Here is a 25,225-nt window from a genome sequence, read left to right on the forward strand (position 1 = left end):
TCCTAGGTTCCCAGAGGGTAAAGTAAGGCCCTCAGAGCCAGCCAGTGTCAGCCCTGGCATGAACCTCTAGGCCCAAAGTCCCCCATCAAGGAAAGGGAAGTGTCCAAAAGAAAGCCCAGGGTTCCTGACTGTGTACAGTCAGGGTTCTTCCTACTAGACCACACTGCCTCAGATCCTGTGGTAAGCCTGTCCCTACCAAACCATTTCATGTTCCCTCAATATATCCAAGGCTCCCTCCCCAATCCCATGTCCTGCCACTGTGACAAGAATACATATTTCTACTTTGAAAATACCCTTCCCCTTTTACTGCCATCAGCAACTTACATTAATTTTCCTAAATTGTGAAAAATAGGATCGGTAGAAGGAAGGAAGGCCCAACAAGGAATTCTCGAGATCCAGCAGCTGGCATGTGTCTCCCTCCAGCATCACGTTGGAAGAATGAAGGTGGCCATAAGGAAATCCCTTCTCATGGAGGAACTTTATTGCCTAAATGAGCCAAGGCAAAATGCGGGACTATAGATCATCTTACTCAGAGAATGTAGCTGTGCTCTGCAAAGGTGTTCTCTATGTTGTTCAAATTATTTTTCATGCATGGACCCTCCCCTAAGGAAATCCCCTCCCTGCACATACATACAAAACCTGCAAATGTTTTACATTAAAAAAAAATTATTCTAGGCCACAGAATCTCAACGTTGAAAGGGAGCACAGAGACCATCTAAACCCCACTGGGCCACAAACCATACATAAAGATCTCCAAAGGCCACGTGCTGACTTAGAAAAACCACATATTAACATTATTTGTGTTCTACTGTATTTTTGGTCATCTTATTAAATATTTCCCAATTACATTTTAGTCTGGTTTGGTGCACGGGGGGCTGCTACCATTTGGCACCTCTAGTCTAAGCCGTATCTGACAGAGAATGCCTTCCACAACACCCCCACAAAGTGGCAATGCCAGTCCCCCTGGCGAGCCACGGGGAACCTCCTACCCTCCAAGGCAGCTCAGGCTATTCCAGAACAGCTCTAGTTATTAGCAGGTTTTTCTGTGGTTCTATGCTCCCTACCCACCTCACTCCCAGTCCTGCCTTTAGAGGCCAAGCTCCCGTCTCTGCCCTGAAACAATTTTTCAGATACTTGAAGAAGATTCTCAGATACTCCCTGAGCCCTCTCATCCTCAGTCCTTCCATTGACACCTGGAAGGGTCTTATGGCCCCTAACCAACCTGGACACCTTCTGATTTGTCAGATGTTCATAAGGATTTATTTAAAGTCAATTTAAATTTTGTTGTTGCTGTTACAAGGAAAGACTTGTTAAGGGAGGGGAAAATATAACGGAAATAACCACGATGTAAAATAAGAGGCATCAATAAAACTAAAAATGATTTTAAAAGCCAATACACTTTGAAACCCAAGTCAAACAGGCACCTGGGAAGACAATGCCAGACCCATCTTTGTCAATTCCACTGAAGAGAATGACACTGGATTCTTCCATGAAATAAAGGGCTAAGTTCTCTAATAAATAAAGAATACGGCTGAGGTATCTTTGTGGGATTAGTAGAGTCAAGTGTAGACATGAGATACCACCCGGAGCCCTTTGGGACTTCTTTTGGTTCCCCTCAATATTCTCCAGCAGAATCTAAAACGGGGAGTGGGAGGATGATCTTCGAGTCAGTTTACATGTATGAAGATCCACATTCCAATATCAAAACGTCCCACAGTGCGATCCATATTCATGAAAACTCCAACAGACTCCTCACTTTCTCTCTCTTTGGAAAATTTCACACAGGGGAGCAAGTGTGGTGGTGTTCTAGCTTGGCCAGGCCCTGGAGGCCTCTAAGATGAACCGTGAGCCCGAGGCTGGCACAAGGAAGCACTTTCACATTTTTTACAACTTCTTTACACTAATGTGCATGAACCTTAAGATTATGGGAAATGAAGAATCTTGGTTCAGGGACTAAAAAGTTCATGAGGGAAGTCAGAAATTGTGGACACAAACCGGTACCTGTGAACCGAGTTTCTGGAAAGTCAGGTACTATATGATGCAACACCTACAAATCACCCACAGGTAAGCAGTGAAACTATTGAGCAAGTTCAAAAAAAATGAAGTTAGTTGCTGCCTTTGTCCAATATTTGCTTTTGCAGAGTATGTACTAGTGTATAATACACAGACACACACAGTCATACACACATACATCTACCCATACACAGGGTGTCTCAGAAAGTTTTAGTGTACAGTTTTCTGCTATTAAAGGCTTAAAATTGCACGGAAGGAGCAGCAAGGTGGCAAAGTGGATAGAGAAGCAGCCCTGGAGTCAGGAGGACCTGAATTCAAGTCCCACCTCAGAAACTTCCTAGCTACGTGACCCTGGGCAAGTCACTTAACCTTGATTGCCTCGAAAAATCAACCAAAGCAAAAAAAAAATCTGCATGAAGGTTTTTGAGACACACACATAATATACTATAGGGTTCATATTGGGAAAAAGTCCTCAAATACAGTAATAAGTGAAAAGCCATAAAAACTTAAACTCTGTGAAAGGTAGAAGCCCAAATACAGTGACCTGTTTACAATCCTAACTTAGATGCTATGAACCTATGGAAGCCATAAGAAAATGGTGAACCATATGTGACTGGTACATGATCCGTACACAAGCTTATGTCTGGGCACAGCATTGGTTCAACTCCCAAGCTCATTACTAAGCAGAAAACCAAAAATATCCCCCAATCAGCAGGGAAGCTCTCAATAGCGCCTCTTCCTCTGTTTTCTATATTACCACGGGGATTTGGGGGTTCATCGGAGATCCACAGAACTGTCTGGCTGCCGCCCCAGACTGAAGATGACCCTTGTTTATAAGTATTCATGATGACTGACTAAACCACCACCTGTAATCAGTCTAGATCTCCTTGGCCTCTTCCTTTGGTATCCAAATAACACCTCCTGGTTAGGGAGGAGGGCCAGGGTTGCCTGGGGTAGGGGGAGGGGGTGTATTCCAGACTTTCATATATGCTTGCAGAGGATAAATACATAAATGTATGTACGTAGATATATATATATATACATATATATATGTTACATATGTGTGTATGTATATGCACATATAAATAATATATACATGTGGATACGTATCTATATAAAATTGTCGTCATTTATATCACATGTGTAAAATCATCAGCGCCATTCACCAATCTTTATCTACAGGTTTATTAACAGTGATGACTTTAAGATTTAAACTTGGAAGAGAGGGCCCTTGGAGGTCATTTTAGTCCAACCTCCTCATTTTACAGATAAGAAAACTCAGGTCCATAGACGTCTAATGGGCATGAAGCAGCAGAGAGGGGATTTGGACCCTGGACGCTCTGACTCCCTTCCCAATACAGCTTCTGCCTCTACGTGAACATTTCTGGCTAGAGTGGTGTAACCCCTCCACAGAGTGAAGGGGCAGAGGTGGGGGAAAGAGTGTGTCCATTCTATTATATTTTAAGCAGAAATCAAACATTCCTCACCTCTAATATTTGTCGTCCATATGTTTTTATTTGCTGGAGTTCAAGACCCTGAATCTTCTTAGGGTTGCAGTACTTCTTCAGGAACGGGTCTTTTGGTTTTGACTTTGAAAAAAGACCAAACAAAAGATACCACTTTATACCCAATGAAATGGCAAAGAACACAAAAGGGTCAAGTTCAATGTCAGAAGGCCTGCCGGGAAACAGACAAGACAGAAAAGGCAAACTCCTGAGAGAGCAAAGAGCACTGTAGAATGTCACAAAGCTCCCGAGAGACGTTGACCCAGCAGGGCAGTGCAGCAACTCTAGCCTCCGAATGCCATAAAAAGGAAACCCGTGTTCACTGATCTGAAAACACTAATTTATTTGTAACATCTGTCCAAGCTGGAAACCACCAGCCTGTCCAGCGGTCAGGGGATGGCTGAATAAATCGTAGTCTGCTCGTGGCATTTAATATCAATGCTACGAATGGCAAATAGGAAGCCAACAAGGCCATATCTGGACTCTCTGGGTATGTAAGATGTGATAAAAACCAGAACCACTCACACACACTGGCTGGAAGTGGGGACTAGACAGACTTTTTTGGGGGGGGATAGTTCATTTTTGTAGGTTTTATTGTATTTATTTTTTCCCTTCACTAATTCACATAAACCTAGCTCCAACAAGGGGCCTGGGCTGAAGAGTCACCTCCACATTTGGCTCCACCATTGGTTAACTGGGGTCTATCCTAAATGTTGCAATTGCCATGATAATAGTCATGTGACTGTTTTTTTAAAGCACCAGGAATCCAGCTCTAGACCTGGCTGGAGAACGGAAAGGGCAGCGCTTGGTCATCTGGTTTTTAGAATCAGAACCACCTGATGCAATAAAGAGAAAGAGGCCAGCTTTCCTTTTGTTCTGAAGTTCACCACAGGAGGCAGCATGCTCTGGACCTCAGCCCCCACACACCTCTGGCTGCAGGCTCGGGCTGGTGCCTTGCTAGCTAAAGCCCACAAGTCTCATGTCACAGGTAACAATCTGTGGTATCATGAAACCTATTGCCAATTCTCCTTTGTGGACTGGGAGACAGAAGGGTGAGCAGAGGCGAGCCGGGGGCAAAGGGGGAAGGAAGTATTCTTGAAACAACGGTAGTTTTTCTATGGTGAAATCAAAAAAGTTCTGGGCCCTGTTCTACCCAACTGCCAGCCCAAAGGCTCCTCCTCCAAAGTGAAGATCAGGAGAATAAATTGGACGCTGACAACTGTTCAGTGGTCACGAGCTTGAACTTTCAGTAACAGCTGTAATAACTCACCTCTGGAGACTGCTTTCAAGTTTACAAAATGCTTCCCCTACATTATCTCACTGGAGCCTCACAAGACCCTTGCAGAGAGGTAGGATTATCCCCTTTTTGCAGATGAGAAGACTGAGCCTCAGAAAGGTTGCCCCCCCCCCCCCAGTAACACAATCACAGTACCACAGGCAGCATTTGAATCCAGGACCCCCCATCATTTCTTCCCCATGTTCCACTGGGGCTTGTCCAAGTACCTTGTAGATGAGGTCCTTCAGTGTTCCTTTTTCATTAAACGCCCTAATGACCAAGGCAGAGGACTCGCTGGCTGTGGCGAAGGAGATTCGGTAGATGTACGGGTGCTACCAAGACAAAGAGCACCCATTAGCTGTGTGCAGGGGGTTGCCAGGCTATCTCAACAGTCAGTGTTTGCCCTCTCCAATCTCCATCTGGGCTGTTTCTCAAGAACATCTTCCATCCTTTATAACTAAATCAGCCACAACACTCACTGAGAATGGCTTGTGTGCTGGGTGCTGGGGAGCATGCACCCTGACCTCCAGGGGCTTCCAGAATCCCACCCCCCCATTATACCACCCTGAGCCTATTGGTTGATGACTTCTTCCTCCATCCTCTTCCCTACAGTTTGTGCAGAACAAAGAATCTGCATCAATTCCATAAGCCTTTATTAAGCACCACTCTATGCCAGGCTGGGGAGGATAAACACGCAGCAGAACCCAGCTGTGTGAGGGTGAAGTCATCCTGGGAGCTCCAAAGAAAGAGGCCACACCACCCAGGGAAGGGTAACAGATAACAGAGGCAGGGAATCTGCTTTCCCATGAACTATTCAGGGGAACACAGAGTGGCCAAAGGGAGCCAAGTCCTCCCTCTCTGCTCCTCAGTGGTCCCCCCAACCCAGCTCAGAGGAAACAGAGTCTATTCCCTTCCTCTCTCATTGGGTCTGTCCCCTATGCTTCTGCTCAGGTCAATGCAGGCCAGGCTACAGATGAGGCTCAGGTGCCCTACAGAGCAGGCTCCCCACGGAGCAGGAGAGTCCTCCTGAAGGCTTCCCACCCTTTCTCTGGGAGGTGGCACAGTAGATAACTATGGTGACAGTGAAGCTAGGGGTGATGGGTCAGAGAGCACTAAGGAAGCAGGTCCCCAGAGAATGAACTACACAGAGTCCTTGGGGGACCTGGAACTCCAATTTGGTTAGAAGGAAATACTGGCTCCAGGTAGATGCTATCACATCAGCCTCCTCTAAGGACACAATGAGAATTCAGAGCTATGGGACTGGACCAACTCTAGGGAGTGATGGCGGGGAAGGGGAAGGGAAGGGAGGTAACTCTCAGAATATTATGCTAAGATCTGTAAAAGGCAGCAAAGACAGAGGGACCCTGTGTCTCCCCTCTCCTCCTTTCTGGTAGGAGCAACTCACTCCATCTTTAAAATGGCCTCTTTTTTATAGCAAAACAAGCAGTCCCTTTCGCTCTCTCACCCCCTTCACCCCAAGTTCACTTTTGCCCTTCCCCAGGACCCCTGCTACACAGGACCACACTAAGCTGCCTTATCCCAACGAAGCCTTCTACCACTGTGTTCCTTACTACATACCTGCTTGCTCCAGCTCTAAGCTGGTAGGAAATGATGGGTTTTTTCCTTAGATCATCTGACTAACAAAGAAACATTGTCAATCAATCTCACCGTTTTATGGCTTGTAATAAAAATAAAGCTTCTCTATTTGATTTCTGCCCCAAACTGGTGAACTGTGATCCTCTGATCATGACAGGTTCAAGCAGTTTTTGCTAACTAGTGCCAAAATTGCTAGGATATATTGCAAAAGTGTAATAAGTTTCTAAATAATGTTATTATTAGACAAACCCTGTATCACAGGACAATTGAAGGTGCTCCAGGAGTCAACCCAACCCAATCCAACAAGCATGTGCCAAGTACAGAGAGCTTCCAGCCAGGGATACGGTCAAGAACAGAATGATGTCTGCCCTCATAAGCTCATCTCCCACTAGGCAAAAACTATGTGTCTATGGAGGAGTAAATGCCCATACATGTGTACGCGTGTGTGTGTGATGTCAGTCTGGGAGGGGCCGAGCAATCCCCATTGTAGGACAATGGGGCCTCTTCTTCCAGGGGGTGATACCTCAAAGTGAGGGGAGAAGGCAGAGCATTTGGGGCATGGGAGAGAGGAGATGAAATGGAAAGGATGGGAAATGGAATGAGCGAGTGTTTGGAGATCTGGGCGGGGCGGGGGGGGGGAGGGGGGTGGGCAGGGAGGAAGTGGGGGATGGGCTAAGTAAAATCAGTCTGTGAAGGGGGGCTAGGTGGAGACAGCGAGGGGCTTTCGATGCCAAAGAGTCTGTAATTTAACTTAGAAGCGGCAAAGTAGGCAGAGGAAGCCCCTTGGCCTTAACCCTTATAGTGAATGGGGGGGGGCATTGTTTGGGGGTTTAGAGCCACACCCACTTAAGGAATCTAGCTGCTGAGAACAGCTTTGGGGAAGGAACCAATCCAAGGACACACCACTCACTCACCCACCAACGCCATTAAAAAGGGATTTTCCTGCCTTACTGAAACCACTTCCACACATTCAAATAGCAGCCAGGCCACGAGATGGAAAAGCTGACAGTAACTCTAAAGGTCATTTTATTCCCTGCCCTATTTTAAATTAAAGCACATGAGCCACAGATCTGGAGCACTAGCAGTGCTAACTGGAGGGCCTGGATGAGCCTACATGCTTCTGGCTCGTTTTTGTTTGTGGAAGGTAACTGCGTTACTAAGGGCTGCTTCCGAAAATGACCTACTGCCTTCATCCCAGCATGCCATGACCATCCCCATCATGGGAACCTCGATTATGGTCTTTGCTCCCAGAAGTGGGTCTTTCTGCCCCTCTCCTCTGCTTGTCCCCATCAGGCACCAGGGAGAGAGGAACCAGCCTTTGCAGTCGAGTTAATCGGTGACTTGCCAGTGTTTGATTAAAATGAAAAACCCAGACTAGGTTCCATCTGCCTGGCACTGGTTTACCTGTTCAGGTTTGGGTATAAAGGCCTGGATTGTTTGATCTTCCCTAGATTTTGAATTGAAAGGCTTCTAGATCTCTTCTCCTACTGACTTAGAGGCTTGGCTCCAAACTCAGCTAAAAGAAAAGGGAAAGGACCTGACATTCCCACTTGGAAAGGCCAGGAATTTGATATCAGCAGCTTAGGGAACCAGAGGGGAATTACTCACCAAACAGGAAGGAAGGAGTCTGATGATCCACTGAAAGTCCTTATCTGACAGGTACTTGTCAGGGCCAAGGTCAGCCTAGAGAGAGAAAGAACATTGGAACATCGGAGCCTGTCCTGGGGCAAGGAGCAGAAGAAGGTCCCCACTGGGACCTAGCTCTTAGGACACATATCCAAATGTGTTCAGAGAACCCAGAGGATGAACATCAGTGCTAGTGTAATTTTTCAGAATTAAGGTATTTTCTTAAAGAAAAACCTCAAAGTGGCAACTCTGGAAAGGCTGCCTAGGGGAACCACTTCCCTCTCTCAGATCACCAAGGAATTGGCCAAAGAGAATTCCTATTGCTCCTCCTGCTGCTCTGGCCACCACCTACTCAACAGTTACGTGGCACTTTAAGGGGACAACCTGAATTATCTCATTTGATCCTCACAACAACCCAGGAGGCAGCTAGTATATGGCAGGTGACCCGCCCTGGGTCACACAGCTAATAAGTGTGAAAGGAAGTGTAGTCCAGTGGGAAGCGCTCATGGCTCCAGCTTCCAAACCTGGCTCAAACACTTTATACAACTGTGTGACTTTGGGTAGGTCACTTCCACTCTTAGGGGCTTGATTTCCTCACTGGTGAAAGGAGAAAGTTGGGTGAGAAGACCACGAAGGTCCCTTCCAGCTCGATCACAGTCTACAGTCTTAATGCCCGGGTTCTCAGACTTCTGGGGAACAACACAGGTCAGAGGCAGATTTTCTTGTAGAAAACATGTTGTGCTTTGCAAATAAAATAAGGATGACTTGGAATAATTAATAAAGAAACTGACTTCTAGGAGCTGAGAAGGCCCGAAGAGATAAAAGGACAATATATCGTCCTTGTTGAGCCTCAAAAAACCCATCATTCTCAAAGACCCAGAAAGAGCCACGATCCGTGGAACCCCCGCGTACCCAGCTTAGCACGAGGCGTTCTTTTGGCTGGCTCTTAATCTTCATTAAGAAATATCTCTTCCGTATCCTCCAACCTGGTACAAAAGCAGAGGGACCATCAACAAGGCATTTTGTGAAAGAGAAAAAAGCATAGACATGATCAAAATGATATAATATTCCAGTATTGGGGGGGATGAATTAATGCTGATTTTATTTCCTCATTAATTATTATTTTTTTAAAGAAGGTCCTCAACTTTAGCTAAAAATACAATTACTCCACCTTGTTAGCATTCCTGGGGCTCAGTTAAGGGCACTCAAAGAACAAAGAACTTTGTCTGGAGGCCTTCTGGGAGTGTCCCCTTGACTGGCAGCTCCATTTGAGGTTTGGTCCAGAGCACAGGCTTGGCATTTGTAATCTGTGAGCTTATTATTAAAAAATATTTGAATATTTGAAGGTATTTGGATAAATTTTAATTTTAATGTAACTAGTTTCTTTTGTAATCCTATGGATTTCATCCTGTGCCTTTAATACCAATGTTCTGAGAACAGGTTTCACCAAGCTGCCCAAAGGGTCCTGGATACACATCAAGGTGGTCAAGAAATCAGACTCTGGAGGCTCCAAGATGGTGGAGTTCTGTTAAGGCCTATGTGCCTCCTGTAGAACTTCCCTGCCTGGTCTACAACCCGGAACACATGTAAGTTTGCTCCATAGGACTCAAGACAATGGCTGGACATTTTCCAAACATGGAGAACCACTATGGATGAGTGAGATTACCCAGGACTGCCCAACACCAATGGCACCCCCCAACCTCACCCTTTTGGCCAGGACAATTTTTCATTTTTGGGGACCAGATCTTTGATTTCATTGGTCTAGGAAGCCCCCCCTTACTCAGTTCAGATGAGACCTACTCTGCAGCTCATAGAGTTGCCTGGGCCAGCTGGTGGCTAGTTGGAGAGCTGTGCCTGCAGTGGGGAAGACCTGAGTTCAAATCTGGCCTCAGGCACTTACTGGCTGTGTGATCCTGGGCAAGTCACTTAGCCTCAGTCTGCCTCAGTTTCCACAATGATAAAATGGGGATGACAGCACCTACTTCCTGGGGTTGTTGTGAAGATCAAATGAGATAACTTTTGTAAAGAGCTCAGCACATAGAGTGGCATACAGTGGGCGCTTAAGAAATGTTTATTCCTTTCCTCCTGGGGTCCTTAGAACGTAAATGACTTGCTCAGGGTCACACAGCCTCTACGTGTCAGAGGCAGGGCTCAAACCCAGGGCTTCCTGAGTCTGAGGCAGACTCCACCTGCTCAGGGTGCCGGAGCTGCCAAAAGTCACAGAAGCCTCCACAGGCTCAGAAGGCAAGCCTTTAAAAACAAAGGCCACCAGAATATGGCTCATTTTAAAATTCCCTTCAGATGCCAGGAGATCTGCCAGTTTACTGGAATGAGGAATTCCCTTTGTCAGCACAGGTTGTCGTCCTCAGGACCTGACACCTTTCATAGAAGCAAAGGGTCCCAAATGCTGCACCAAACCCGGGGGCTCCTGATGCTGAGCTCAGGACCTGAGGTTCTCAAAGGAAAATCTGAAAATTAGCCACGGGGCCCAGCAGCCTCTGATCAGTCTTTTCACAGGAGCTTCTCACCTATATCTTTCAACGGTTCCACCACCTCCCACTTTGGCTCAGATCGAAAGAACATCGAAACCTGTTGCAAGGCAATTTCTGCAAAGATATTTTACGGGTCTGTTAGTGAAACAGGTAACATAACACAAACACATATTTTCATAAATCCATTTCATTCTAAAGCTTACAAAGTCTTCAACATCTAGTGTGACTCTTTCCATACAAAGGCTCAATCATCGAGCAGGAGTCTAAGTATCCCTATCACTGACTTCACAGAAAAGGAGGAAACCGAGGTCTGATGTGCCCAGTAACTGCCCGAGTTAAAACACAAACCCCTCTTCTACCTCTTCCCATCACACCCTGCTGCTTCTCATCTGACTAAGGGTTTCAGGTCAAAGGAACTTAGCTTACAAATGAAATTCTTACACTGTAGCCCTTTCCATTTAAAATGTGATAGAGAACACAGCATGCATGGGAGGGAAGGCTTATGGGAATACAGAGGGTAGAGATGGACTGTTGAGTTCAGAGAACAGGTGGATTGCGGCATTCACAAAGGACTGTGATGGACAGCTAGGAAGGTGGTGGAGAGGCCCTGAATGCCAGGCCTTGTATTACAGAAGGCCTTGAATGCCAGGGTTTTGTGTTTGATGCCACCACAGTCAGGGGGCAGCTAGCTGCTGAGGGTTTTAAGCAGGGCAGTGACGAGGTTGGACCTGGGCTTCAGATGCCAATCTGGGCAGCTGTGGTGGAGAATGAGAGGAGAGAGATAAGACCTTTGAGCTAGGAGCTGGAGACCCCATGGCAAAGGGAAATGAGGTGAGATGGTGGGCTCTCTCTCTCCCCATCTCTAATAACATCTTTCTGGCTACTCTCAGAGAAGTCCAGCTCAAAGGCCTGGAGTCACTGGGCTCCCTACTGGCCAGGACAGACTGCCTCACATCCATCTCCACTAAACATGCATTTAACGTTGGTAGGGTGAGCAAGATGGCCATCTGGGCTCCTTCATGGGATCACCACATTTAGTGACACAGAAGGGGTTCACTGTAAAAGCAGACAGCAAACGAAAACCTCACAGCCCAGAAAAACTGACTGGGTGTGTTGGGTGTGGGAGGGCAGGAGAGTCCTACAAGTGCCTGGTCATTCAAACCAAGTCTGGCTGGTGCGTTCTCCCCTTTCCAAGGACAATGAGAAGAGACGGGTTATTAAAGTATGTCATCAAAGCCACTGCATCTTTCTTTTCTGGGGGAATAAAACATATTTAAATTTATTATTCCCCCTCACCACTCCTGAAGGAATGAAATCATTCCAGGGTAGGATAGGATAGTGAAAGAGGATTGGCTCCAGAGTCCATGGTGACCTGGGTTCAAATTCTGTCTCTGCTGATTACTGGCTGAATGACCTTGGCAAGTCAGGGCTGGACTACAGATCATGGCTTAGGAGCTCCTTTTCAGCTGCAGACTGAGGAAAGAAAGTTAGCAACCTTCCAGACTCACAATGGAATTTTCCCTTTCTTAATCAGCCAAACTCCAGGGAAAATGGCAAAGTATTATTAGAAGGGAAGCAGAAAGGACTCCAGATAACTGAATGACCCTTCCCGCTGTGGGGGAGGGGGAGCATGCCCCTCCCCAGGAGAAGGAGAACAGTCACAGTCTGCGAGCCCCATTATTCAGACACCAATCTGGAGGAGCCATGAACAGCTGAGAGCTGGGAGGAGATAAAATACTGTGATAAGGACTGCTTCATTGTCTCTTCAGGTAAGACAAGATTCACGGAAGGAAATGTATGCAAAGAAAGGTCCGGTGGGTTACTTAAAATTCCATGAATATTTATTCTAATTATATGAATTGTAATGAACCTCTTGGAACGTCACCTAACCTGTCAGGAACTTCATAAACTTCCACTATAAACAGCAAAAATCTTACACCTACTCTAATGAATATTGATGCAAAATGTTTCTGGTATTTCCATATTCATATTAAATTTAAACCATCTGCTATTTTAAAATAAATTCCTAAAGTGTGAATGATTCATCCCAACTCAGGGCAGACTTATTCAAAGATCTCTCTGCCAAGGGACCACAGTGTGGCTGTGCACAGATTCACAGAGGACACACGTTTACTGACTGAGAAGCTTACTTGCCTCCCTGGCTACAAACAGAATCTCTAGGCTCTTTACAATGAGGGGATGGGCATGGAAAATGATTTCTTGACCTTAAAGGTCTGAGAAATTCAAGAGAACTCACTTTTTATGCTGGGTGGGTAGTCTATGTCAGTATGCAAGTAAACCAGTATTTTTTCACTCCAGTAGAGCTTCATTCCTTGACAGGGGGCCCTACGGAGCGATATAAAACCCACAAATATTTGCTAGATTCTGCCATTCCTCCCTGTTCTCTGTGGGATGCAAGGTTATCTATCATTTTTCCCTTCCTCCCCCCACCTTCCAATTCAAAGGCAAAGAGGCCAGAAAACAGGAAAAACATTCTTATCATTTTCTTGATGGCCAGAATCACAGGATCAAGAACGAGTTCAAGAAAAACCTAACAATATCCACATTCCTCCCTTCTCTGTCCTCCCCAAAGCCAAGGTATCTTTGGGTGAGGGACAAGTATGTCCCAGGACTGAAGGGGAAAAAAAAGCAGGTGACTTTACTGGAATTTGTGAAGGTCAGAAAAGTCGCTCTCTCCAGCTCTGGCCTAGGATGGCTTTCTCAAGGGACTGTATCTTGATATCACATCTTGGGGGAATCAGCCCTTGTGGCTACTCCAGTGGTGGAGAGGTAAAGATCTTCCCAGTCAATGATCACTAGATTTGAATAATGTCACCGATCTCTTGCTCTCCCTTTAGGGGAAGGGACCGCACTGACTTTTTTTCTTTGCTAACTCCCAGATGTACATAGTAAACAGAATAGTCCCTAGACTGGGTGCATTCAGCAAATGCTAAGGAGCTGCCTTCAGAGTTGACCAAGTCAGGAAATCCAGAGCAAAGCATGAAATTCCCTGAGCTCCAGCATTCCATCTCTGAAGATGTCAGCACCCCCAAAGAGCAAAAGTCTTTGAAAGCTAATGTTTAAGCACACCACAGTGGCTTAAAAGCAGTTCAGGAACTGACCAGTTTAAGGCAAGGCAGACCTTTAATCTATAGCATCGCCAGAAACTGACATGTTATCACACCTGCACATCAGACTTGGGCCTTTAGCCTTTCCCAAATTCCATGCGTTTTATCCTCTAGGAATTTATGTGCATGAGACAGACACACAGATCCTCCAGTCCTCCCCAACCCTCAGCCTCTAGAATTGGAAGTCCTGAGGGCTCCGTGTAGATGCTAAAAATCTCCTAGCACATGTAATCCAAGACAGTTAGGACTGAAAAGAAAGGCCCCACAGTGACTAAAATGTATAGAGCAACACTTTCAGTAGGAGCAAAGAACTAGAAACAAAGTCGATGTCCATTAAATGCAGAGTGGCTAAACAAATTCGTATGTGAACGTATCAAAACATTGCTGTGCTCTAGGAAATAATGTCTAGAAGGAGAAAAGCATGGGAAGACTGACATGAGCTGATACGAAGTGAAGTAAGCAGAACCAAGAGAACAATGTGAAAACAATAGGAAATGAATGGGCCCCAAGGCAAGGTGTAAGAAGGGACCTCTCCTAGCTGCTCAGTGACACTGGGTTCGATTTATTGTTTATCTTGCTTAGTTTGGCTAGAGTTCTCACTTCTTTGTTCTAAGGGATGGATCTCGGGGGCAGTAAAGGGGAAGGGATATATTGGAAAATGCCAACGATTTAACATAAGAGATATCAACAAAAGTTTATTGAAAATGAACCAAAAAAAAGTCATAGTAGCTCCCAAAAGGGATGAAGTGAGAGGACCCCTGACCCTGCCCAGGTGGTTTCTACGGTGTTGCTAAGGCACGTCCTAGGGTGTTGGATTTGTTCACTTAACAGCACCTCTATTCACCTGAGCAGGTGTCTCTTACTCTCCGAGGTCTGCCCACCACAGTCTATGGTTAAACATGGGGTAGAGAAGAGAATGTTGGACGTGGGATTCAGGAAGACCTGGGCTCAAATCTGGCCTCAGACACTCACTAGCTGTGTGTCCCTGGGCAAGTCACTTAACCGCTGTTTGTCTGTAAAATGGAGATAATAATGGCATCTTGGGTTGTTGTGCATTTCAGATGAGATCATTACTGTAAAACACAGCACGGTGCTTGGCACATAGTAAGCACTATAGAAATGGGAGCTACTATTATGATGATCAGCCCCTACCTCCTAGATCGTGCACCTATAGTACTCTGCAAACTTGAAAGCTCTATCAGGAATTCTTAACCTTTTCTGTGGAGCCACAGAGGAAGGGATCCAATCCTGACATAAGGCAGGGCTGTGCTAGCAACACCCACATCCTGAAAAGCCCCAGGGGCAGAGGCAGGTGTGGGTGACCAAATTCAAGGGTGGGGAGAGGCCACTGAGGCCCCCCTCAAAGGGGGCAAGGGGAGCTTGATCTTCCTTACTCAGGGAGATTACAATACCACTTACGGCTGGGCACTGAGACAGTCAGAAACGTGTAAGGTGATGAAATACAAGGTACAACTGTCCAGAGGGGCCGACAGATGGTGCAACAGGCCCGTTACCACAAATGCACGCTTCCCTTTTTTCCACCTGCTAGAGGATGCCAGAGGAGGAGAGCACGCCATGGCAGGCAAATTTCATAAAGACTCTGGTTTTCCACACGGAAGCTTCCAGTCACTTAGAAGAGCTCAGCAGGGGCATACAATGGCCCTCCACATCCTTCTCACAGGGCCTTGAGGTCCTGGCTCCTTTCTCTAACTCTCCCTGGTGGAGAGGAGGATGGAGAAGACTTGAGGTAATAACAGAGTGTATAAGAATGTGTGTGTATGTGAGTGCTCCTGAGTACGCATGAGTATATGAGTGTGAGCATGTGTGTGAGTGCTCTTGAATGTAAGGTTGTGTGTGCATTATGTACGAATGCTATTGAGTGTGTATATGTGTGTGAACACGTGTGTGAGCATGTGTGTGTGTGTATGTGTGTGTGTGTGTGTGTGTGTGTGTGTGTGTAATGCTAAAAAGAATGTCAAGGTTGTTCAACTTCCCCAGTCCCAATTTTAAACTGGAGGAGGGCTCTTGGCCTCCCTTGGGGTTGCCCACCAACCCGTCCAGGGCCAGTCATCCCCACCTGGGGTTTCAGTTCTCAGTGATCAAGAGGGTGCCCCGGAGGACTGACTTTGTCCTGTTAGATCTTATCAATAATAGAAGAACTGAAAGTCTCCCCTATCGGTCAGAATGACCCTGATGGGGCCCTTAGGAGACCACCAGGATATCTATTCTGCTGGGTTAAGTGGGGGAAGGGCATAAACACTTATTAAGCATTTCCTATGCGCCCAGCACTGTGCTAAACTCTGTACAAACAGCATCCCATCTGATCCTCACAGCAACCTTGGGAGGGAGGTACTCTTATTATCCCCACTTTACAGCTGAAGAAACTGAGGTAGACAGAGGTTAAGTGTCTTGCCCAGGGTCAAAAGTGCCTGAGTCCAGATTTGAACTCAGGTTCCACATCCAGAGCTCCATCCACTGGGCCACCCAGCTGCTTATGAAGAAAAAAACAACAAATCTAGATTTCCTAGTTAGGAAATAGCCAAGGGTTTCCATATTGGCTTTGCACATGACCTCCCCCAATTTCCTAAATGTAATTTTATTTGACCCCTCCATGACTCTTCAACCTGATCAGCAGATTCTCAACCAGGAGTAGGGTACAGGAATGTGATGTGGCTTCTTTCCTGGACCACCAATAATATAGTGATCGACCAGATGGCATCTGGACCTCAATTTCCCATCTGAGAAACAGGAACAAAATCTCTCTCCTCTGCCATAAAAGAACGTTATGTGAGGATTCCATTACTTATTAAACTAAAGACTCAGATCCTTACAATCAATTTTCACCATAGTGGTGAACTAGGCAAATCAATAAGTAAACCTTGTTTTCTAGTTCCAGGTCAATTAGATAAACATTAACCAAGCACCAGTTATGTGCAAAGCGGATAGATCAGAGACAGAAAGACAGAAAAGAACACAAGGCCTTCAGCTTAATGGAGACAGAAGAAATGCACCAACATAAGTAAGACGGCCCAGGGAATATGACACAGAGTCCATAAAAGGAACAGGACCAAACCACGCTGAAGGCCTACCTGTGGAGGCCATCTAGTCAAGGGCCTTCAGTGCCAAGCTAGCAGCCATGGAAGGATTCTAAGGAGAGTGGCATGATGTTGGCAAAGGGGTGAAAGACTGATTAGATTAGAAGTAGCGATAAATGAGTGATTTGGAGACAGCCAAGGGAAGAGGCACTGAACACCTGAGCAAAGGAGGTGGTAGCAAACAAGAAGGGGGCAGAGAGATATATGGGAGCTTGAGAAAGTCGAACTGACAGGACTGGTTTGTTACCCGAACCACATGAAACATTCTTGGTCCCCCCTGCCTCGATCGTTGGTCTTTGCTTTTTAGACAAATAGGCCACAGCTAAGTATTATTTATCAGTTCATCTGTAACACTTTCTGGTATTTTGTCATAGTGATCACTCCAAGGATATAAAATTTATGAAATTTTAATAACTCGCTTGCTGATATCTGGTGCCATTATGTTGTTACTCTGCATTATCCCTCTGTACCCATCAAAGAAGCCCTTGCAAGCTCAAATGTTTAACCAGGGCCTCTGCTCCAGGGAAGATATGAGAAAACACTGTTCCCCTTAGGCTGGCATTTGGCATGGACTGATGCCAGGGAGGAGATGGGTAAAGGTCTGAATGGAGAACCTAGACAGCTTCCTAGTCCCTTTTAAACAGGCTCCTTAGTAATACCAGAATTTTACAATTTTACAATGTAAGTCTACAAGGTCATAGCAAAGCTACCTGTAAATACTTCTTCATTAGCTGCCATTTTGAATTGGTCACAGCTCAGCCATTATTGAGACATAGCACAGGCAACAAAGTGATTTATACTACTTAAAAAGACTTCGTTCTCCCATGTCCTACTGAAAGGCCTTAACACAGCATAAAAGTGATCCTGAGAAGAATTTGTCATCAGAACAATGAATTCTGGGGGTCTACCCACTCAGGAAGCCTTCTACACTAAGACAGAGGGCATTCTGATAGATATCAAAGAAAGGAGTACACACGCCCAATATGAAATCAGTACCGATGCAAGCAGTAACGCTCCGGAGTCTGCACACAGATAAAAGTCAATGCATAGGAGGCACAAGCATCTTCAGAAATCAGTTTTCCCTTTATGGATCTGGAGGGCAGAGTTGAAAGGAGATAAATCCACTCCCCTACGTGCTCCCCTACCCCCACCTGAAAATCAAGATCCTAAAATGAAACAAACACTGAATAATTTAGAAGTCCAGGGTCCTTTCTCACTCAGACTTCTGTTTTTCTCTTCCTATATATAAAATTATCTCCTCCCTCTCTCATCTGTAACTGTCTCACAAAGGTTACGGCTGGCTTCACTTACCGGTATAATTTGCAGAATAGTTGTTGGGATCTAAAAATTTCTTAACCAGTTCACAATTGGATAGTATATGATTTGTGGTGATTACATTGAGATAGTTCTGAAGGCCTTTCTGTCTTTCAGCTATGAACTCCCGATCCATGTTGCCAATCAATTTTTTGGGAGGAAGAGGTAGGCTCAGACCTGAAATCTTGAAAAAACAAAAACAAAAATTAAAATATTATATCCCCAACCTTCCCACTAACAAGGCCAAGTAACTAACTTAATGCCTTATCAATCTGGTATACCGCATTGTCAGCCCTCTCATTACACAGATGAGAAAGTGAGGCCCCGAGGGTGGAAAGGACTAGTCGTGGGTAAATCTGTCGGTGTCTCTGCATACTCTGAGATCTATTCTCTGGAAATTTTCAAGTTTAAAATTAGGATCATAGAGGTTGTACAACTTTTTATTTCTTACTGAGATAACAGACATGAAATGCTTTACAAACTTTTGAAATGCTCTATGAATACTAGTTATTATTATTGAAAATAATAATCATATCCTTTGACCTATGATTGAGAACATTCCCTAAGAATTGTATTTTTTTAAAGTACAGCTATGTAATTCAAAGATGTGTGTGATAGTCCCCTCTGTAATATTGCAACGATAACAACAAAAAATCCCAACATCCAGCATACAATAAAAATATCTAACATAAAGGTAGGCTAATGTAGTAAAAAGTGAAAAATATAAATAAAAAACATCAGTAACATTTTAAAACTTAATTTTGTTTCCTTCAATGAATAAAAATCGAGTTTGTTTCCCTCCTATCCCATCCCACTCCCTAGCCCACTGAAAAGAAAACCCTAGTCACCAACACTCATAGTCAAGTACAAGAAGTCCCTGCATGGGTCAGTCATTTTGGAGTTCTTTACTTCTCTGGCAGGAGGTGGGGACCTGTCAATGCCCTACATCTTTCTAAGTCATTTGTTTTCACAGTGTGGCTGTGATTGTACTCATGGCTCTCCCAGTTCTGCTCACCTCACTCTGAATCAGTTCATACAAATCTTCCCAAAGTTTTTATTAAGGGAACAGAAGAAAAATATAAGGTGCAGAAGGTACAAATACAGCAGTCTACTGACTACCACAATAAACTGGATGTATGCACTGGTTGGTTGGTTACTATAACTTCATTCTCAAAGACGGCCCAAATGACATCACTACGTTGTGGTCGAGATACAGTGTATCCGACTGTGGCTGATCAGACTGATGAGCTCCAAAGACTCTACCATAGATCAGGCACAAAGAGTCCACATGTACGTGTACACACACAGACACACACAGACACACAGACACACAGACACACACACACACACACACACACACACACACACACTCTCTCTCTCTCTCTCTCTCTCTCTCATGCACTGTCCAAAAAGTCTTAATGAATGTAACAGTTCAGTTTTTTTTATGCAATTTTCTTTCCTAACTTTGCACCTTGAAACATTCATGATTTGTGTTTCGTGGTAGTTGTTAACTTCATGATAAAAAAAAATGTTGAAAAATAAATATGGAAGGACTTAAGAGAGATGAAGCAAAGAGAACAGTCGGAGAAGCCATCCACTCACTCAGGCTATCAATATGTTCAAGGATTCCACCTGCCCAAATACAGAAACGAATGGGCAAAGAAAACAGGACACAGAAGAGGGGAAGGGGGAGTGAATGAAAATTGTTAATTTTTGTGTGGCTAAGTTTAATTAGATGCAAATAAACGGTAAATTGGTTTTATCACTGCTTAAATTTCATAGTACATTGCTTTACTTGCTTGAAAAAAGAAAAAAAAAAGAAACTTCCCTAAAAGGAAATTCTACAGCTCCCAACCTCCTCTGGGGCTTCTATGGCTCTCTTAGTTTGGTTAATCTCACATCTTTATGTGGATTTTTTTTTTAAGCCTATAAAACAAACAGTCAGGAAGGCAATTCAATGGCAAGAGTCACTTTCAAAGAGTAATACGCTTCCCTACTGCCCTTGTTTTTAGGAAAATGGTTAGTCTAAAATAGGGTACTAGCAAAAAAAGAAAAAAGGGGGTAGTATTCAAAGAGAAGCGTATGTTTAAGATACCAGAAGGGCTGTGATACCTCCATATAACCAGTTTCACTCAGAAAGGCTTTTCAGACAATAAAGATGCAGTCAGATCTTGTCCATGACATTAAGCCACAACTGCCAATTCCAAACCTTCTCTTTTGACAACTCAATTATTTAAAAAATGCCAGAAGAGACACACAACAGATGTTTTGTTTTTTCCTTTCCACAGACCAATTTGTTGTTAAGTAGACCATTTTCATTTCCGATCCTTTTTCAGATACAAAAAAGCGGGCTTCCCTTGGGTAATCTATCCCACTTAGCAGTTATTGCTTTCTTGGCCACCCAATCTCACTTATATACAGCTGCCTACTATGTGCCAGGCACTGGGCTAAAGTGCTGGGGATACAAATAAGAAAAAGGACGACAAGGGAGCTTACAATCCAGTGGGAGAAGATACAAAGAGGAGGCTGCCCAGGTGGGGGCAGGGCACCAGAAGGTGCCCAACATGAAGGCATGAGGATGATGGTGGGGCTAAAACCAAGAACAGTAGCCGGTGATGAATGAAGTCCATGGCCAGACCCTTGATCTTGCTGTACTTATGCTTCCATGCTCATGAATTCTGAATTCTCTTTCCATAATCTGTTGTCATTCCACCTCTCCCTCTGCCTTGCTCTTCATCTTTGGCATGACCTCCGCACCCTCAGCCCTTCAGTGCTTTCCCAGGCCTTTGCCCCTGAACTGGTCACATTCTCCTTTCTTCCCTATCTTGACTCCCTGGCAAACCAGTTCTTCAACTCTACATTGTCCTTCCTCTCTTGAGTCTCTTTGTCCTCTATTGTATCATGGATCTTGCCCTGCCAAGCTCACCTCAGCCCTGGTTCACTCCCATCATCTGCTGCCCTCCCTCCTTCCTACACATGTGCTCCTGAGCCATGCTGGAGAAAAAGATCAGTATTGGGTCCATTACAAATTTATGTTACACAAGCTGCCTCCAGGGTCTCCCGCCTGTCTATCCTCCACTCAGCTGTCAAAGTAATGTTTCTAAAGGACAGGTCTGGCCATGTCACCTCATCCTTTCTGACCCCTCTGCAGTCTTTGATGCTGTCAATCAACCCTTTGTCCCTGATTCTCTGCAGGTGGGACGGCAGCCAGCTAGTGGAGATGGAGGGGGATCAAAAAGCTCCAGTGACTTCCTATCTTCCAGGATCAAATAGAAAATCCCTTGTTTGGCACTGCCCCCCTCCCACCTTTCCAGTCTTCTTACCCACCCACCCGCCTCCCCTGTACCATTGCACTGGCCTCCCTACTGTTCCTTGAACACAGGGCCCTGTGTCCTGACACCAGGCATTTTCTCTGGCTCTCTCCCATGCCTGAAATGCGCTCTCTCCTCATCACTGCCTGACTTCCCTGACTTCAAGTCTCAGCTAAAAACTGCCCTTCCCAATCCCCCTTAATTACTAGGGCTTTCTCTCTGCTGATTATCTCCATTTTATCCTTTATGTGACTTGTTCATACAGAGCTGTTTGCATGTGGTTTCCCCCCTGCCCTGGGAATTTCTTGAGAGTACAGACTGTTTTGTCTTTTTTTGTATCCCCAGCACTTAGCACACTGCCTAGCACATAGCAAGTGCTTTAAAAATGCTTATTGAAACTGTTCTTTTTGTGGTGGCAAAGCACTGGAAATTGAGGGAGGGGCTGCCTGTTGGGGAACAACTGAACAAGCTGTGGCATATGAATGTAATGGAACACTACTGTGCCATAAGAAATGATCAGCAGGTAGATTTCAGAAAAACCCAAAAGACTGACATGAACTGATGCTGAGTGACGTGAGCAGAACCAGGAGAGCACTGTACACAGTAACTGCGACACAGTGTGATGGCTGACTTTGTCAGACTTAACTCTTCTCAGCATTGCAAGGATCTAAGAAAATTCCAAGACTTGTAAAAACTACAGAGTCTGAATGCAGATCGAAACATTATTTTCTCTTTGTTTTTTCTTTCTCGTGGTTTTCCCCTTTTGTTCTGATTCTTCTTTCATAACATGACTGATGTAGAAATCTGTTTAATATGATTGTTGCATGCCCTCTTGGGGAGGGGGGAGAGGAGGGAGGAAGAAAAAAAATTTGCAACTTCAAATCTTATAAAACTGGATGCGGAAAACTAAAGAATATAAGAAAAATGAATAAAATTGCCAGGGGGGAATTGAAAGTAGAATATGATGAAGAAGGAAGAACCAAAAATAACCTTCAAGCTTTGAGTCTGGGTAATTCATGAGGTAATGGCACCTTTACAGAAATAAAGAAATAAGGAAGGAAATCTTGTTGAAAAGAGTTTGTAATAATAAAAGAAAAAATGTAAATAGATTTTAAAAAAGGCTTATTGACTGAGAAATAAAAGTATGCCTATAGCAGAACAGAGAAGAATTAACTCGGTGGGTACAGAGACTAACCAATCACTTGGAACCGTTCTTATGAATGGGGCACAGAGTGGAAAACCAAGGGGGAAATGAAATCTGAAGATGCAGGTGGAGGGGAAGGGGCCCATGTGAGGAGGAGTTTGTGGACGGTGACAGTGACACAAATAAAGAAGGAAAGAAAAAAGGGGAGTCAATGAAACATATGAAAATGCAGCTAAGAAAGCTCATAGAAGGGGAGCCAGATGAGGACAGGGCTGTTATGACTGCATCAGATTTACTACACACCTTTAAAAACCATGGGATTGAAGTTCTCATTTGCACATACAATCCTCTTTTCAGCTTTTATCTGTATACTGAAATGTCTGTGTTTGTTGACATTTAAGTGGATAATTTAAAAAATCCCTTAAAGGCTGCAGCTGAATTGTTGGAGTCTGAGGGAATGTCTGGGTGTAAGCAGTCCAGAGTGTGGGTGTAAGCCTGATGGGAAGGCCTCTCCCAGAAAGCAGCAGCATTATGGTGAGTGGATGATGGTGCAAGCAGGCAGTCAGGTACCAGGCTGGATCACTGAGGAGCCCACCAGCGCAACCAAACTCCAGTTCAAGCTCAGCTTGCCCTCACTCTTTCATGCTTTTCTCATTTCCAGGCTATGTAATGGCAGGCGGGGGTGGAGGGTGGGAGGGTTGGCTGGAGAATGCATTTCATGGGGTGTCTCACTGGGTCTGGCTTGGAGGGCTCTGAGTTTACAACCAAGCTAATCTTTCAAGGTTCACTTCTCTCAAGGAAAACTCCCCAATCTTTACAGATATGTCAGGGCTTGTCAGGCTGTTTGTGGGAGCTTCAGCATTTCATTCCCACGAGGTTACAGTGATAGGGGATGTCATGGCCCCTCCCCACTGCCATGGAGAATTTTATCTCCCCTCAACTTTAGATGTTAAAATAAGTATTCCTAAGAAATAAAAAGGAATAAAGGAAAAGAAAAAAGGGGGAAGGGGTCGACTAGGAGCATTTAGACATGTGATGTGTGTGTGTGTCTGGGGAAGGGGGGTGCGGTTCCTGAAGAGTAAACTTCCTCTCCCAAATACATATCAGGAACTATTATGTGAGATCACAGATCTAGAGCCACTCTAATCTAACCCCCTCATTTTACAGATGAGGAAACTGAGGCACAGAGAGGTTAAGGGTGACACAGCCAGTAAGTGCCTGAGTCAGGATTTTAATTCCAGTCTTCCTGCCTCTAAGTACAAAATTCCCTATCTAGCACATCACATTGCCTCTCATGAAGCAATGATACTATGGAAAAATGTGTATTTTGGCTTCTTTCTAAACCAAGCAATTCTTTTTTTAATGTCAGAAATCAGGAGATGTCTCTATTTTTTTTAACCATTCTCCCAACTTCTATAAACTTGTTTGACATCAATTGCAGAAGAGAAGGTCTAGAACCCTGGTGACTAAATAGAAAAAAAGCTAATACTTGCTGGCTGATAAGTCCATGGAGCCTAGCCTCCCTGACACCTGAGCCAGCTTCAAAGACTTTGGAGAAGAATGAGTATGCATGGCCCCTCTTGGCTTTGCTTCCCGGACTTTCTCTGATATCCTGAACTGCTTCCCTTTTTTATGTCTTTTCGAAGGGGGAAAGCCAGACTTGAAAGCTCCCCTGGGATCCCCCTGGGACTCACTCACAAAGCCTACTGTACAACAATAGAGGAAAGGTAACCACGTAGGAGGCTGGGTGCTTTCAAGCTGAAAGAGATAGGTCCAGGGAAGCCCCAAGTTCTCAAGAAACTGAGCCCCTTTATCGGGGGGGACCCCCTCCCACCGGGCTGGCTGGGTGATTCTTGCCTTTAACCATTTCTAGCAAAACCCGGGGTTCTTTTAAAATGATTTGTAAATAGCTTCAACCAAATTTTGTTTTTATTCCCAAGCCCCTGGCCTTCATTTCTTCCAAAGCTTCTCCAAATGAGCAGCTTATCTCTGAAGCCTTCAGTAACAAAGCAAAGTAACACTGAGAAACAGAAGGGACTCTATCATCCTAGACCTAGAGCCAGAAGGGGACCCAGATTGGGGCCATCCAATCCAACCCCTCATTAGACAGGGAAGGAAACTGAGGCAGAGAGAAGTTACCATGACTTGCCTGAGGTCACAAGAGGAATAAATGGCCGTCAGGACTAACGACTGCAAGGTCACCAGACTTTCTACTGCATCTCACTTCCTTTCTCTCTTTTAGAGACAAACAATTCCAATTGCCCATTTTATAGGCAAAGAAACTGAGGCCAAGACACCTGATGTGTTCCCAGTGTCACAGAACTCTTCAGCCAGATGAAGTATTTTCTAGGTTCTTGCTCCATGATGCATTTCATTAGGAGATACTGAGCCAAGTTTCTAATTACAAACATTCCTGAGCATTTTGGGGGTGGGGGAAGCAATCCTTCCACTCAATACACTACCTTTACCAAGTGAGGGGGGGTCATCACCCTGACACTTCCAAAGTCACCCATTCCTACTTCCCATATATCCACCAAGGAAAGAGAATGAGTTGGAGGTTTGCAATAAACTGGTCTCTGAGTGACAAAAGGCAGCCCCTCCTCACAGCTTAATTCCCAGGCCTCAAGCACTGAGAACGCCACTTCAGAAGAGGAAAGGCCCAGAGGGTCACACAAAGAGCCAGGCCTAGCTCTCAGAAAATACATTCTCTGACCCTGAGAAAAAT

The 25,225-nt window shown here is 44.9% G+C and overlaps 1 protein-coding gene across 2 annotated transcripts in view; it reads right to left on the minus strand.

Moving 5' to 3' along the window:
• PXK (PX domain containing serine/threonine kinase like) overlaps positions 1-25,225 on the minus strand; it is a 91,730-nt gene that overhangs the window by 25,063 nt on the left and 41,442 nt on the right. For both annotated transcript variants that reach the window (XM_072598819.1, XM_072598817.1), the window contains exons 4-10: positions 18,043-18,229; positions 10,545-10,622; positions 8,929-9,002; positions 7,999-8,073; positions 5,022-5,126; positions 3,501-3,602; positions 325-486 (exon numbers count right to left, since the gene is read on the minus strand). In XM_072598819.1, coding sequence (XP_072454920.1) covers positions 325-486; positions 3,501-3,602; positions 5,022-5,126; positions 7,999-8,073; positions 8,929-9,002; positions 10,545-10,622; positions 18,043-18,229 — 783 coding nt within the window. The remainder of the gene's footprint in view (positions 1-324; positions 487-3,500; positions 3,603-5,021; positions 5,127-7,998; positions 8,074-8,928; positions 9,003-10,544; positions 10,623-18,042; positions 18,230-25,225) is intronic.

This window comes from Notamacropus eugenii, chromosome 3 (assembly GCF_028372415.1).
Source record: "Notamacropus eugenii isolate mMacEug1 chromosome 3, mMacEug1.pri_v2, whole genome shotgun sequence".
NCBI lineage: Eukaryota > Metazoa > Chordata > Mammalia > Diprotodontia > Macropodidae > Notamacropus > Notamacropus eugenii.